Source organism: Podarcis pityusensis (assembly GCF_964106645.2).
Source record: "Podarcis pityusensis genome assembly, chromosome: 8".
Taxonomy (NCBI): domain Eukaryota; kingdom Metazoa; phylum Chordata; class Lepidosauria; order Squamata; family Lacertidae; genus Podarcis; species Podarcis pityusensis.
The window spans coordinates 71,151,389-71,166,437 of record NC_138033.1 but is presented as its reverse complement, the minus strand read 5'-3'; the positions used below and the strand labels follow the sequence as shown (position 1 = coordinate 71,166,437).

General features: G+C 48.3%; 2 protein-coding genes across 3 annotated transcripts in view; both read right to left on the bottom strand.

Moving 5' to 3' along the window:
• FNDC10 (fibronectin type III domain containing 10) overlaps positions 1-15,049 on the bottom strand; it is a 367,304-nt gene that overhangs the window by 267,024 nt on the left and 85,231 nt on the right. The gene's annotated exons all lie outside the window — the stretch shown is intronic.
• TMEM240 (transmembrane protein 240) overlaps positions 1-15,049 on the bottom strand; it is a 45,302-nt gene that overhangs the window by 27,913 nt on the left and 2,340 nt on the right. For both annotated transcript variants that reach the window (XM_081016290.1, XM_081016289.1), the window contains exon 2: positions 14,791-14,897. In XM_081016290.1, coding sequence (XP_080872416.1) covers positions 14,791-14,882 — 92 coding nt within the window. In that variant the 5' untranslated portion in view covers positions 14,883-14,897. The remainder of the gene's footprint in view (positions 1-14,790; positions 14,898-15,049) is intronic.

The window sequence follows — 15,049 nt, the reverse complement described above, 5'->3', positions numbered from 1 at the left end:
CTATTTTCATCGGAGAAATGTCAAAGGGTATGGAGTCATGTACCCAAAGAGATATGATATAATAAAAACTTGAGAAGACACCTGAAGGCAGCCCTGTATAGGGAAGTTTTTAAATGTTTTCTTATGTTTTTATATACAGTGGTACATCGGGTTACATACGCTTCAGGTTACAGATGCCGCTAACCCAGAAATAGTACCTCAGGTTAAGAACTTTGCTTCAGGATGAGAACAGAAATCATGCTCCGGCGGTGCGGTGGCAACAGGAGGCCCCATTAGCTAAAGTTGTGCTTCAGGTGAAGAACAGTTTCAGGTTAAGAACGGACCTCCGGAACGAATTAAGTTCTTAACCCAAGGTACCACTGTATGCTGGAAGCTGCCCAGAGTGGCTGGGCCTTCCCAGTGAGATGGACAGGGTATAACTAAAATGATGATGTTGATGATGGAATAGGACGTCCCCATTTTCATCAGAGAAATATTGAACACGCCAGCCCTGCTCAAAGGATTGCCTCAGTTTTCCAAGCGTTTCACAAAAGGTTCCATTCTGCCCCCCCCCCCCAGCAAAATCTGCTGCTTGTTTTGGCAACCTTCTTCGGCTCTGAGACTAGCTGTTCATTTGCAACGTGAGATGCAACTGGCGCCGCCTCGTTTCTCTGTTCAAGGATCGCAATCTGCTCTTGAGTTGCTTTGCACCTAGTGGCAGACCATATGCCCATGCTGCCCAGAGTGGGCACTCTCCCGAGGGGGGCATGGCACGGAGGGTGCCCTCCCAGGCGCGGGATAGCCACTTAGGTGACCAGAGCAGTGTTCGTGCCCTGCAGCCAGGGGCGGAGTGAGCCGCTGATGGTGGACATTTGGCGCACCGCCTTCCACAACTCCCAAGCAGTCAAAACGAAGGGGGAAGGCCGTCGGCAAGGCGGCACAGCTCTGCCCCTTCGCCCAACGGCTCAGGGTAGGCTTGGGAGCTGCGGGCAGGTGGCACGCCGAATGACCCCCCTCAGTGAGGGCACCCGGGGCATTCCACCCCCGCCGCCCCTCTTCCCACGCCCCTGTTTGTTTCCAAAGATTGCTACTTGGCAGCAGCGGCAGCAGCAAATCTCAGACCCAGGGCAGGGGTGTAAATTTGGTCCTCCGGGCTTCTCTGTTGGTCCCTGGAACTCTGCCCAGGCCACACTCCTCCCCAGCCCTGCTATGCTCCCTCCTTGAGTGTTTCGGCCCTTGAACTCTGACCATCTCGGCTGCAAGTCCTGGAAGACCTGCAGGCCTTTTCCCACCTGGCCTGGGAGGGCGGGGCCCAGACTGACTCCAGCTACAAAAACAGAGGCTGCTGAACAGACTCTTGGGCTGCGGTATTGTTTAGGGAGGGTTGTTGGGGGTTTTTTGTTGGGTTACCGATATTAAACTTTTTTGTATCTTTATGTTTGGCTCTTGCTACGTTTTCTGCGGAAACTGTTCAATTTGGTGCACTTTTCAGTGTGTTTTATTTATTGCTTATGGCTCCTTTTGCATTCGTGTAATTCTTTTCATAAGGGACGCGGGTGGCGCTGTGGGTTAAACCACAAAACCTAGGACTTGCCAATCTGAAGGTAGGCGGTTCGAATCCCCGTGACGGGGTGAGCTCCCGTTGCTCGGTCCCTGCTCCTGCCAACCTAGCAGTTCGAAAGCACGTCAAAGTGCAAGTAGATAAATAGGTACCGCTCTGGCGGGAAAGTAAACGGCGTTTCCGTGCGCTGCTCTGGTTTGCCAGAAGCGGCTTAGTCATGCTGGCCACATGACCTGGAAGCTGTACACCGGCTCCCTCAGCCAGTAAAGCGAGATGAGCGCCGCAACCCCAGAGTCATCCGCGACTGGACCTTATGGTCAGGGGTCCCTTTACCTTTACCTAATTATTTTCATATTGCAAGCCACTTGGAGCATGGTTTTAACTATGGAAAAGCGGCATACAAATAAAATTTTGAGGCTAGAGAGAGGTGTGAGTGCAAATGTGTGTAACAACAAACCTAATAATAATAATAATAATAATAATAATAATAATAATAGCAGCAGCAGTGTTCTGCCCTTCATATGTAGTTCTCAGGGCAGTTAACAACATGAAAATACAAAGTAAAAAAGAAAAATACATAATAGAGAACAAAAGCAAACCAATAAACTGCTTTACAAGGGTGAAATTTACATGCCTTTCTTTGTCCACATTTGCTTCTAGCTCTGCTTACCACTGACATGTGGCCCTTGAAAGGTGCAGCATGGAATGTGGCCCTGGGAAACGTTCCCCATACTTGCCAAATGGAGGGTTGTCACAGCAGCACAGATTTGTAGAGTTGGAAGGGACCACGAGCGTCATCTAGTCCAATCCCCTGCAATGCAGGAATCTTTCGCCCAGCATGGGACTCGAACCCACAACCCATGCTCTACCAACCAAGGTGTGTTCCGTCGCTGAGAAAAGCAGGCATGTATTAAGACGCTACTGTGTCCTTAGGAACGCAGAAAGAGGCCTTATATTGGGTCAGACTAATTGTCTCTCTACCTCAGTGTTGTGCATTTGGACAAGGCTTGGCTAGGTTGGCAGTGGTGGAAAGACCTGTCAATTTCACTTCTCCCCAGTAGGGGTAGAAGGATCTTGTCCATTGGGATCCTCTCCCTTTCTCATTTTTCCAGTCTAAATGCGGTTCTCTACATTTCTGCAGCAATTTGCATTTTTTAAAAAAAGAAATCCTCATTTAAAAAGTATTGCGCATCCGAGAACAAATTTATCCTGTGTACAGTTTTGTATACTTTTTTTGCAGGCAATTTCTCATAATATATTGCATTTCTGTATGTTTATTACCAATAATACATTGCTTTTTATGCATGCTTTCCTCTAACAGATGCATTTTGGGTTAACCTTGTTTGGCTGGCGAACTGCATTGCGAAATTCAGGAAAGTGCCTCTTTCTTTAGAGTGCCTGTGTTTTGGTTCTCACGTTGCTTCAGAAAGTGTGCAATTGATAGATTCAGCTTTTAATGCAAATTGAATCAAATTTCCATCTTTTTCTTCACCTGCTTCTAACCTAGGGGCAGGGAACTTTTATTTTATTTTATTCTGCAGGCCCTGCGGGATCTGATTTCTTTCCGCAGGGCCTGTAAGACAGAGTTGCTCTGCCTGGCCTTTGGCTTAGAAACAGTTTGATTCCCCACCCCCCTCTTTCTTTTTCCTTCTCCCCCTGTGAAGAGGCTGCAAGATTAAAATCCTTAATCCTGTTTTTTAAATTGTATTTTAATCAACTTGTTTTTATTATTGGTTGTTAGCCGCCGTGAGCCCGGTCTTGGCTGGGCAGGGTATAAATAAAATTTATCATTATCATTATTATTATTATTATTATTATTATCCCACCATTTCCTCCAAAGCACTCAAGCCACCATGCACAGCTCTCCTTCATCTTATCCTCACAACAGCCCTGTGAGGTAGGATAGGCTGAGAGTGAGCGGCTTCCAAGGTCACCCCCTGTTGAGTGGGGACCTGAAGCCTGGTCTCCCAAGCCCTAGCCTGACCCTCTAACCACTACACACCATGCTGGCTCTCTTTGTAGCTTGAGGGCCACAGTAGCTCACAGAGAATCTCCTGTAGGTGGGAGCAGGTCCACAGGGAAAGTGGGCGCAGCAATGGGTGGGCACAGTATGGTGCAATCCTGCCCCGCACAAGTCAGATGTTTGCACACACAACACCCGAAACACACATCTCTCTATCCAGCTAGCAAGAGGCATCATCGTGCAGTGGTACCTCGGGATACGAACTTAATTCGTTCTTAACCTGAAACTGTTCTTAACCTGAGGCACCACTTTAGCTAATGGGGCCTCCTGCTGCTGCTGCCGCACCACCGGTGCGCAATTTCCGTTCTCATCCTGGGGCAAAGTTCACAACCCGGAGCAACTACTTCCGGGTTAGCGGAGTTTGCAACCCGAAGCGTTTGTAACCCGAGGTACCGCTGTACTTCAGTGCCACAATTCAGCCAGGCCAAAGAACTCAAAGTAGGGCTGGAGAGGGTTGTCACCTGGGGGCCAAACAGAGTCTGGAGGGCCGCATTTGCCCTCCCTCTCTCTCAGTCGGAAGAAATGGAGAGAAGTGAAATCGACAGATCCATCCCTAGAAGCAAGTTATTTTATTCCCTATATTAAGCACCATATCATACTCCAAATCATGTGTGTGTGTGTAAACTACAGTCTATATGTGCACAGGGTAGGGGTAGGTGTGCAATCCATAACTGATCTTGAGAGGCAGTATGGTCCAATGAGTAGAGCTTGGGAGAACAGGCACTAGATGGGGGGGAACTGTTACTCTCCGTATGTCGTTGGACTCCATCTCCCATCAGCCTTAGCTAGCACAGCCATTGATCATGGATGATGGGAGGAGGAGTCCAGTAACATCTGGAAAGACATAAGCTCCTCTTTCCTGCGCTAGGCCAACCTGAACCCTGCAGTTAATTGTGGAGGCATCACAGCAGGACTTAGGCAAAATGGTGCACCAGTTTAACAAGCCACACAGATATTTAAGACAATGGCCTTGAATTTTCTTTCTATCCTGCTTTTGGCAGGGTCTCTCTCTCTCTCTCTCTCTCTCTCTCTCTCACACACACACACACACACCAGATCTGAAGTTCCTCACCCCTATGTAACCTGATCCTCTTTTAAACTGGAAACACCAGGGATTGACTTTCCAGAGAGTGATGGTCCTTTCCCCCAGGTTTTAAAGAAAAAGGAGCCCACATCACAGGACCTTAAGCTATTGGTCCATCTAGCTCAGCATTGTCTACACAGGCCGGCAGCGGTTCTCCAGGGTTTCAGACAGGGAAGCTCTCCCAGCTGAGATCTGCCAGAGCTCCTGGTCTGACCTGAATTCTCCAGCTGATAGGCTGGGGGGTGGGAGCAGAGCTCGACTTGCAAGTGGGAGAGAGCCCCTTTAATAAACATATATATTTAATAAATATATATGTGTACTAAGAACCTCCATCTCCAGGGCTTACCCCTGTGACATCACCAGGAGTCACCCCTAAGTCTCAAGTTTCGGCCCTGAAATCTCAAGGTCTGCCGGGCAGCCCTACTTGGAGATGCCACTGCGTTGTGAGCCTGGGACCTTCTACATGCCAAGCACGTGCTCTGTCACGGAGCAGCCCTTCCTCACCCCTTTGGATCCTGATCTCCACATACATCTGTATGCCTCTCTCTCTCTCTCTCTCTCTCTCTCTCTCTCTCTCTCTCTCTCTCTCGTAAAGCAGATCAAAACGCCTGCAATGATTTCTTACACGAGGTCTGTGTGTGTGGTTTTCTTTGGCTCTTTCAAAGAAATTAATTGACAATTCCGGTTTGAGGGAAGTCAGAATTGGCTTGAAAGACCAGTTTTCCTCCTAAAGGCTTGCGAGCGACATCCATAAAGGTAATAGAAAGGGGGAAGGCACTTGGCTCTCAGTGGGAGAGCTATTCCAGGAGACTACGGGGAAACAATGGAGATTTAAAAACATAAAATAAAAGAGTGTGTCCTCCTACGAAAGCACAGATGGTTAGAGCAGGTCACCTCTACATGGTAACAGGTAAAGGCAAGGAACCGGGGGGGGGGTCTTTCCCCCTTTAAGCTGCTCTCACACACCCCAAACATACACACCCATAAGGATGACAGAATATATATTTCTCATCATGATTTAATTTTTTTGGGAAATAATTGGTGCTCTCAAAGAGCTTCAAGTCTACGCATCTTATGGGAATGTTCTGAACAATTTTTTCAAATACTGTTTTACCTATTTAGAGAAACCACTTCATAGAATCACAGAATTGTAGAGCTGGAAGGGAAGCCTAGGGTCATCTAGTCCAACCCCCGGCAATGCAGGAATGTGACAGATGGCCACCATCTAACTTTATCCATCGATAAAGTGCTCCAAGGTCGTACAAAGAAAGCAACCTTCTACTATCACTTCTTCCTCACGGTATGGCTGGCCCTTAACCTTTTTTTTTTTTTAAACGCAGCACGTGATCGTCCGGACTTTGAGTTGCATCCAATGCCAGTCCTACTCAAAGTAGACCCACTGAAGTTCATGGGCACGACTAACTTAGGTGTGCTGACTTCAAGGGCTCCACTTTACTGAGTAGGGACTTAGGCCCCATCCACCCTCTCAACATCGTGATGCTTCGCCAGTGTTTCCCAACCCTTGGTCTCCAGCTGTTTTTGGACTACAACTCCCATCATCCCTGACCACTGGTCCTGCTAGCAACAAGCTCCCCTCCCCGTTTGCCCCCCAGAACTAGCAGAGGGCTGAAAAGGGCAGAGCACCAGCAGGCTGCACGCAGGCGCAGTCTCCGATTGCTTGGGGGGAAACCCTGGAGTGGAGGGGACTTAAGACAACTGAAGGGAGGCAGGGACCTTCAGTCTCAGCAACTGCTTCATGGGGGCAAGATCTAATGCATGCATAGGCAAACTCCGGCCTTCCAGATGTTTGGGACTACAATTCCCATCATCCCTAGCTCGCAGGACAGTGGTCAGGGATAATGGGAATTGTAGTCCCAAACATCTGGAGGGCCGGAGTTTGCCTATGCCTGATCTAATGAGTTGCTGTGTTCATTAGGCCTGCTTTTGCTAATAAAGGGTTAACTCCAACAAGCCTGATGTGATTTATTGCTGGCTCGCTCCTGACACCGCTGGAGACTGAGCCTGGGATCTTCTCCAGGCAAGGCAGATGCTCTACCTCTAAGCTCCCATTGAGACCACAAAGCCCGTGTATAAGACAAATAATAACTGTTGGAAATGTAAAGAAAAAGAAGGAACATTTTATCATATGTGGTGGGAATGTAAGAAAGTAAAAAACTTCTGGGAAATGATATACTGTACAGTAGTACATCGGGTTACATATGCTTCAGGTTACAGACGCTTCAGGTTACAGACTCCACCAACCCAGAAATAGTGCTTCAGGTTAAGAACTTTGCTTCAGGATGAGAACAGAAATCGTGTGCCAGCAGCGCAGCGGGAGGCCCCATTAGCTAAAGTGGTGCTTCAGGTTAAGAACAGTTTCAGGTTAAGTACGGACCTCTGGAATGAATTAAGTACTTAACCTGAGGTACTACTGTATAATGAGATGAAAAATATGTTGAAATATACATTTTTTTAAAAAAAAGAAGCATTTTTACTTGGTATTATGAGGATATTAATAGACAAGATGTTAAATTGTTTTTATATGCAACAACAGCGGCAAGAGTATTGTTAGCCCAGAAATGGAAGCAAGAAGAGATTCTGACGAAAGAAGAATGGCAGACAAAATTAATGGACTACGCAGAATTAGATAAAATGACAGGAAGGTTTCAAAACCTGCGGGACCAGAGACTCACAGAAGATTGGAAGAAATATACAAACTATTTGAAGAGCAACTGTAATCAACAAATTACGCTAGTAGGACTACAAGAAGTTTTGTAAAGAGAAATATACGAAACATTGCAAAGTAGAGAAAGAACAGAGATATTAGTTATGAGATTTAAATGTAATAGTGAAAGTAAGAAATGTATATTAAGTGAATAGATTGGAAAAATTTTCAGATGCGATTGATGGAAGTCCAAAAACTGTATAAGATGTAAAAGCATGTTTAATTATTGTTGAAAATGTTTTTAAAAACACCTAATAAAAATTTATATATGTATAAAAAAAAGAGACCACGAAGCCCGGAGTCCAAAATGACCTTACCGCACCCCTGAAGCTGGCAAACCTACCAGGGCTGGATCATGTCACCAATTACCATTGGGTAGCAATGCCCAGCCTGGTAGCTGAGATCAGAAACCGGGGATCCTCTTGATTCCCCTTCAGATACACTGCTGAACTGTGTCCAGGCCGAGTGAAATTGACCGTGTGACCGTTTACTAATTTGGGGGAGGGGGAAAGGCTTTGGGGCAACCGGGACACATTTTTGGCTCTTGCGGGAAACATTACGGCAATTGGCCCAGAGAACGAGGGCGAGGAACAGGCCAGGTATTATTTTTCTAGCCAACTGGCCAGCTTTGGAAAGAAAGGACATGCAGGCAGCCAATTCACACAACCAAGCTGGCAAGCGGAGGATTTAGGTGTTGGGCAGAGCGGTCCTCGGGGAAGCCAAATGATATATCGGCCTCCTCTTCACCCCACATCTCAGAATTGAGGACACAGCGGCTACAACTCTGGCCAAGCCAAGCAGCTGGACTTGTAAGTAGGCAGGCAGGCAGTGCCACGTTTGGCCTCGCTTCCGAAAGGTTATTGTGGAGTTGGAAAAGGTTGGCAGTCAAAATGATTCAGGGGATGGAGGACTCTCCTGTGAGGAAAGGCTGCAACACTGGGGACTTTATAGTTTATAGAAAAGGTGACTAACAGGAGACATGACAGACGTTTATAAAATCATGCGTGGCATTGCGACCGTGGGCAGAGGAAAGTTTTCCTCCTGCTCTCATAACACTGGACACCCAACGAAGATGAACATTAGAAGATTCGGGACAGGTAGCCAAAAGCACTTCTTCATAGTTAAACTGTGGAACTCACTGCCACAGGAAACGGTGATGGCCACCGACTCGGGTGGCTTTAAAAGAGGACAGGGCAAATTCACAGAGGCTACCGACCATGACGGCTATGCTCTGCCTCCACATTCACGCCTGGACCTAATGGTGCGGGGTCCCTTTACCTTTACCTGGGACGCAGGTGGTGCTGTGGGTTAAACCACAGAGCCTAGGACTTGCCGATCAGAAGGTCGGCGGTTCAAATCCCCGCAACGGGGTGAGCTCCTGTTGCTCGGTCCCTGCTCCTGCCAACCTAGCAGTTCGAAAGCACGTCAAAGTGCAAGTAGATAAATAGGTACCGCTCAGGCGGGAAGGTAAATGGCGTTTCCGTGCGCTGCTCTAGTTCCCCAGAAGTGGCTTAGTCATGCTGGCCACATGACCCGGAAGTTGTACGCCGGCTCCCTCAGCCAGTAAAGCGAGATGAGCGCCGCAACCCCAGAGTCGGCCACGACTGGACCTAATGGTCAGGGGTCCCTTTACCTTACCGGCCACGATGGCTATGTCTGCCTCCACATTTAGAGGCAGCAATGTCAGTTGTTTGAAACTATAGGAAGGGAGAGGGTTCTTGTCTTCGGGTTTTGCCTTTGGGCTTGCCATAATGGGCATCTGGTCGGCCACTGTGAGAACAGGACGCTGGACTGGTTGGGCCACTGGCCTGATTAAGCAGGGTCTTATTTTCTTATTTGCCTTGAAGGACCAGCCTCCACTGACCTCCAGTAAGGGTTTTCCCTGTTCTGGCTACTAGAAGCCCTTTGAGTGGAAAGTGCAGTGATTTGAACCACAGCTGTCAACCTTCCCTTTTTTTGTGGGAAATTCCCTTATTCCAGTGCCGTTTCCTGCTGCTTCCTGCTGCTATCCCGGATTGTTAGATATCCCGTAGACTGTCCCCCGGGACAGGTGAGGCTGCTGATCCCTTATTTTCAAATCTGAAAGTTGACAGCTATGATTTGAACCCATGTTCTCTCACACAACAAGTTTGTGCCTCTAGACGCCAAGCACCTGTACCCCATGACGTCAGTTCTCTACTGGTCACCACTGCCTACCTAGTTGTTTCTGGGGCCCATTAGAAGGGTTAGTTTTGTCCTTTAAGGCCCTTATATTGAGGATGAGGGACCTTTACTCATGCTCAGCTCTTGAAACGGAAGAAGGCAACCTTGAGGTCCTCCCCTCTCTCATCCCTGCCCCACCTGAGGCCTTGTCAGAGGGTGGACGACAACCGCGAAGACCGAGTTTCTGACCGCAGCCCAAAGCAATTGAGCAAAGTCCAGTTTAATTGCTCACAGCAAGCGGGGAGACGTTTGTTTGTTTGTTTGTTTGTTTGTTTGTTTGTTTGTTTGAAAGATCCTCCATTAATATATCCCCCCCCCACGCTAACCAATGACCAGTAGAAAATCACCGCAAGCCCACTGGCACGATGGTCCACAGTGGAAGCAAAACACATGGACCGCGATAACAAAGTGAGATTTGCGACTCTTCTGACATTACAGTCCTGAATCAATTGACGTGGAAGCAATTCTCATTCTCTCTCTCTCATTATTTCCACCCAGTGATCTGTCAAGCTAAAGGTGTCTCTTGTCTAAAACGAATCTCAAATTATTATTATTATTATTATTACTATTATTATTATGTTCATGTCTTTCAAGGGAAGGGGTCAAAATCTGTTTGCCGCTCACACTATTTGTATTTGATGGCCTCCGTGGGCTGCTTAAGGAGGAAGGCCTAGATATAAGGAGGGGGTAGTTGGTCTAGTGGTTAGAGTGCTGGACTAGGGCCAGTGATTACCTCTCTCAGACTTTTCTACCTCACAAGATTGTCGTGAGGATTAAATGAGGAGGGAGAAAGCCCTGCATGCTACCGGGAGATCCTTGCAGAAAAAGGTGGGATATCAATGCATAACAAATTAATTTGATCAATCAAGTAGCATAAAAACGTGGATATTTTTTAAATGAAATAAATGCAGACATCTCTGGTTCAGGTCCCACAAATCCGCCCACTGTACCACACTGCCTCTCCCGCAAAAAGGACACAGGGTCCGTGGCTCTGCTCTCGTTCAACTTCCTGAGATAACTCCGCCATGCTGCTTCCCTTGGAGGAAGGTTGCTAATTGCTGCAAAACTTTGTCCACTCCATACATTTAAAGCACATGGTTGTCTGCCAAAGCATCATGGGAACTGTAGTTTGTTAAAGGTGCCAGGAGGTGCAGAGGTAAACTGCAGTTCCCAGAGCTCTTTGGAGAAATGTATGGCATGGACACAGCACAGCCAGAGTCCAAACTTTACATGATGCGCGTCGGAGTGCCAACTTGAATAAAATATTTTTGGGGGGGGAGAGGTAAGCCCTGCCACACATAATCGGGAATGGCAGTGCTGATCAACAGGGGCCAAACCCCCTTAAATATTTTATTGGGGGGCCCCAAAGGGACCTCGGCCCCTACGAATTGGCTCCTTGGCGGCGCGCCTGAATGTTCCTTTTCTCGCAAGCGAAAGGAGCACAATGCGCCTGACGCACAGCTCTGTAAACCACCTCCTCACTTTATTTGCGGTGCATTTTTCATTGCTCACCTTAAGTTGACCACAACATGACAAGAAGGTTGAATGATCACCACAGCATCACACGCTCTCCTTTTCGAGCCCAAGACTTCCCCCCAAAGAATCCTGGACACTGCAGCTTCTGAGGGCTGTTAGGGGTATACTACAGTTCCCGAGGGGTGCACTACAGTTCCCAGGATTCTTTGACGGAAGCTTTCAATGTGATTGAAATGTACAGCGTCGTTTCAGAAGGCAGAGCTAGAACAAACGGGTGGAAATGACAGGTTTTGGCTAAACGGTAGGAGGCCAAATTTCAGTCACCATACCCAACATACGTTTAAAGTACATGGTGTCCCCACCAAAGAACCCTGGGAACTGTAGATCTGCAGGGTCAAACACCACTTCTTTGGGGGGAAGTTATGTGCTTTCAATCTATGGTTTGTACGTAGCTGTAGAGAGTCTTGTAGGGAATGTACTTCACCCCTCCGGCTTCAGCAGGAAAATCGGAGACCAGGGCAACCCCAATCAGGGGTGACCGGTGCCTGTTGCAACTGTTTGGGCGGAAGGCTGGGAGCTGAACAGTAGGTGGCACCAGAGCCCACAAGAGGCCAAACCAACGCAGTCCAGCTTCATTGCCATCCTTCTCTTCCCTGCTGAGCTCTACAAGGGACAACCCTGAGAATTAGAAGGAAGAAGCTAGACTGGATCTTAGTAAGATGGCAGGCCGGTGGGGGCTAGCTGAAGTTGGCAGGGCAGGGCCCCCTTTGCGCTAGTGCACCAGCCTCCACTGTCCCAGCCAGGGAATGCCCACTGGCTCAATGAGGGATCATTCCAGTTATCGAACGGCTCTCACCACCTCCTAAGATTCAGCCACACACTGCCCTCTGGCAACTTGAGCCCATTAGAGTCGTACCTGTGCCCTGTGGCAGCAAAGGCCCAGCCTTTGTCCTCCTCAAGGCCACAGTGCAGCATACAGAAGGCTGCGGGTGCCTGCATCTGAAAGGGAGGGCTTGGAGAGACCCTGGCGAGCTGCTGCCAGTCAGTGTAGACAACACTGTGTTACATACGCCAACAGTCTGATTTGGTATAATGCAAGGGACACGGGTGGCGCTGTGGGTTAAACCACAGAGCCTAGGACTTGCCAATCAGAAGGTCGGCGGTTCAAATCCCTGTGAAGGTAAACGGCGTTTCCGTGCGCTGCTCTGGTTCACCAGAAGCGGCTTAGTCATGCTGGCCACATGACCCGGAAGCTGTACGCCGGCTCCCTCGGCCAATAAAGCGAGATGAGCGCCGCAACCCCAGAGTCAGTCACAACTGGACCTAATGGTCAGGAGTCCCTTTACCTTTATGTTCCTATGCTGTTGTTTCATTGGGGAGGGGCCTTGGGTACAATAGGCGCCATTTCCAAGGAGGTCTGAGAGAGACCCCCATCGGAAACCCTGGAGGGCAGGCTGCTGGTGGTCAGTGTAGGCAGCACTGAGCTAGATATGTCAATGGTCCGATGCAGTACAAAGGCAGCTTCCTGTTGGAAAAAGCTCATGTCTTAGAAACATGAGGACTAGGGGCTTACTTATCTTTAAAGAAAGGGATCGCAGGTTTGAGGCAGAGACCTGCTTTGGCCCCAGGTTTCACCCCCAGCATCTCCAGGTAAGGATTCCCATCTGAAACCTTGGAGAGCTGCTGCCAATCAGAGCAGACAATACTGAGCTGCTTAGAGTCCCAGGGGTCAGCAAACTTTTTCAGCAGGGGCCGGTCCACTGTCCCTCAGATCTTGTGGGGGGCTGGACTATATTTATTTGGCGGGGGGGATGAATGAATTCCTACACTCCACAAATAACCCAGAGATGCATTTTAAATAAAAGCACACCTTCTACTCATGTAAAAACACCAGGCAGGCCCCACAAAACTCAGAGATGCATTTTAAAAGGACACATTCTACTCATGTAAAAACACGCTGATTCCCAGACCGTCCGTGGGCCGGATTTAGAAGGCGACTGGGCCGGATTTGGCCCCCAGGCCTTAGTTTGCCTATCCATGACTTAGACCAACCAATCTGACTCATAAACCATTTTGCTGTGTTTCTATGCATCAACACTTTAGGTACGCAAGTCCCCCTCAACTCTTCCCCAAACCTAGTTCCTTCCACCTAGACTCGTTGGCCGTACCCTTGATGAGCAAAGGCTTTTGCTTTCCAAATCTTGCTGAGCTTCAACTTTCATCTCCTCTAGCCAGCATGGCCAATGGTTAGAGGCGACGGGAGTCGGCACCTAGTGGCACTTGGCGATGGGAAACAGAGGCTTCTGGCCTCCTCTGAAACCCATTTCACTTCACCTCTCTCTGCTCTGAAAGGGCATCACCTGCCCTTTGAATTCTTTGAATTTGAATTCTTAAAAACAGAAGCTCGTTCCGACACTTCCTCCAACACCACCATCAAAGAAAGACACCACTAAAAATGTGAGGAAACTGTAGATCTTGAAAGGAAAGCCCCAAAATGGGAGCAGGGAGAGAAAGCCTGGGAGCCAAGATGCTCAGCTGATGCCAAGAGCTTATAAAACACAGCCAAAGGCTGTAGCTCATTGGTAGAGCATCGGCCTTGCATACAAAAGGTCCCAGGTTCAAATCCCTCCAGGTAGAGGGAGAAACCTCTGTTTGAAGCCCTGGAGAGATGCTGCCAGTCAGTGTACACAGTACTGAACGAATGGTGTGACTCAGGATAAGGCTGCTTCGTACATTCCTGAGCAGCTCCCGATTCTAACTTCTCAGATATCCACAAAACACCCTTAGGAAGTGGCACTGTCTTTGAACTATGGGGGGGGGGGGAACGGGACACCAAGTGTTTTCAAAGGAAATTCAGCCTCTCTTTCACCACCACCACTGCCGCCCCATTTGTGTGCCTGCCACAACTGCTCTTATAAATCAGGCTTGTCGAGTCAGATCAAAGATCCACTGGGTCCCTACATCCTGTCTTCCAAGAGCAGGAAGTCAAGATGTCACTGGGGAACTCAGAAGCAAAAAAACCGCAAAGCGGACAGCCTTCCCTGATTGGCTGTCCCCCGTAATTCGGCGCTGGAGGGTAGACTGCTGCTGGCGGTGCAGGTTCCATTTTCTCATCAAAAGTAAACAGCTGCCGATTTATTCTCAACGAATCTGCTTGATGTCCCCCTTGTGGGTTTTGTTGTTGTTTTTTAAGTCGTCTAAGCTGCCAGCCATCACCACAAACCTTGCAGAGGTATATCCATACGTATATTATTTGCACATCGGTGGATGGGTTAAACGATGAGAACAAACAAACTCAGCAACGGGCACCCTAGCAGCTGAATCTCACCTGAGGTAAACTTGCCAGGTAAGGCCCCCCAACAACACCGCCCTTTCCAGACTGCAGTACAGACACTGCCATCGCGACCTACCTCACAGGGTTGTCGTGAGGAAAAACTACAAGGGAGCGTACGGCAGAATGGCTAAGGGTGATTCCTGTGACCTGTTCCTGTTTGAAACATTCAAGAGATCCCTGATGACATCCACTTTCCAAGGCAACGGATTCCCTCGAATTTGGCAAAATACCCAAACAGTACATCCCTCATCCTTCCTTGTTCTGCGTGGCCACATTTCTCTCTGCCTCTCTCTTTCTCACCCCCACCCCTGCACTCCCAATGGGAGGTGAGAAATGCAGTGTACAAACTCCCCCCCCCCCCAAAAATGGGATGGGATGGTGCATGGCCGCTGGCCGCTGGCCTTACCTTCCACAGTTGCAGTGACAGACTCTGTCTTCACCTCTCAAATGCGGTAAGATATAATTGTGAAATCGGTCCAAAAGTGCGTTCATATCCATCAAGCACGCAATTGCCTGTTTCAATAATAATAATAATAATAATCACACAACCCCATAAGGCTAGAAGTGTTGGAATAAAACAGTCTCTCGCGTTTGAATGCTAATATATATCAAAGAAAACCTAGGCCTATGAAAGAATGACTTGCCCTCAGAATTATATATTGCAC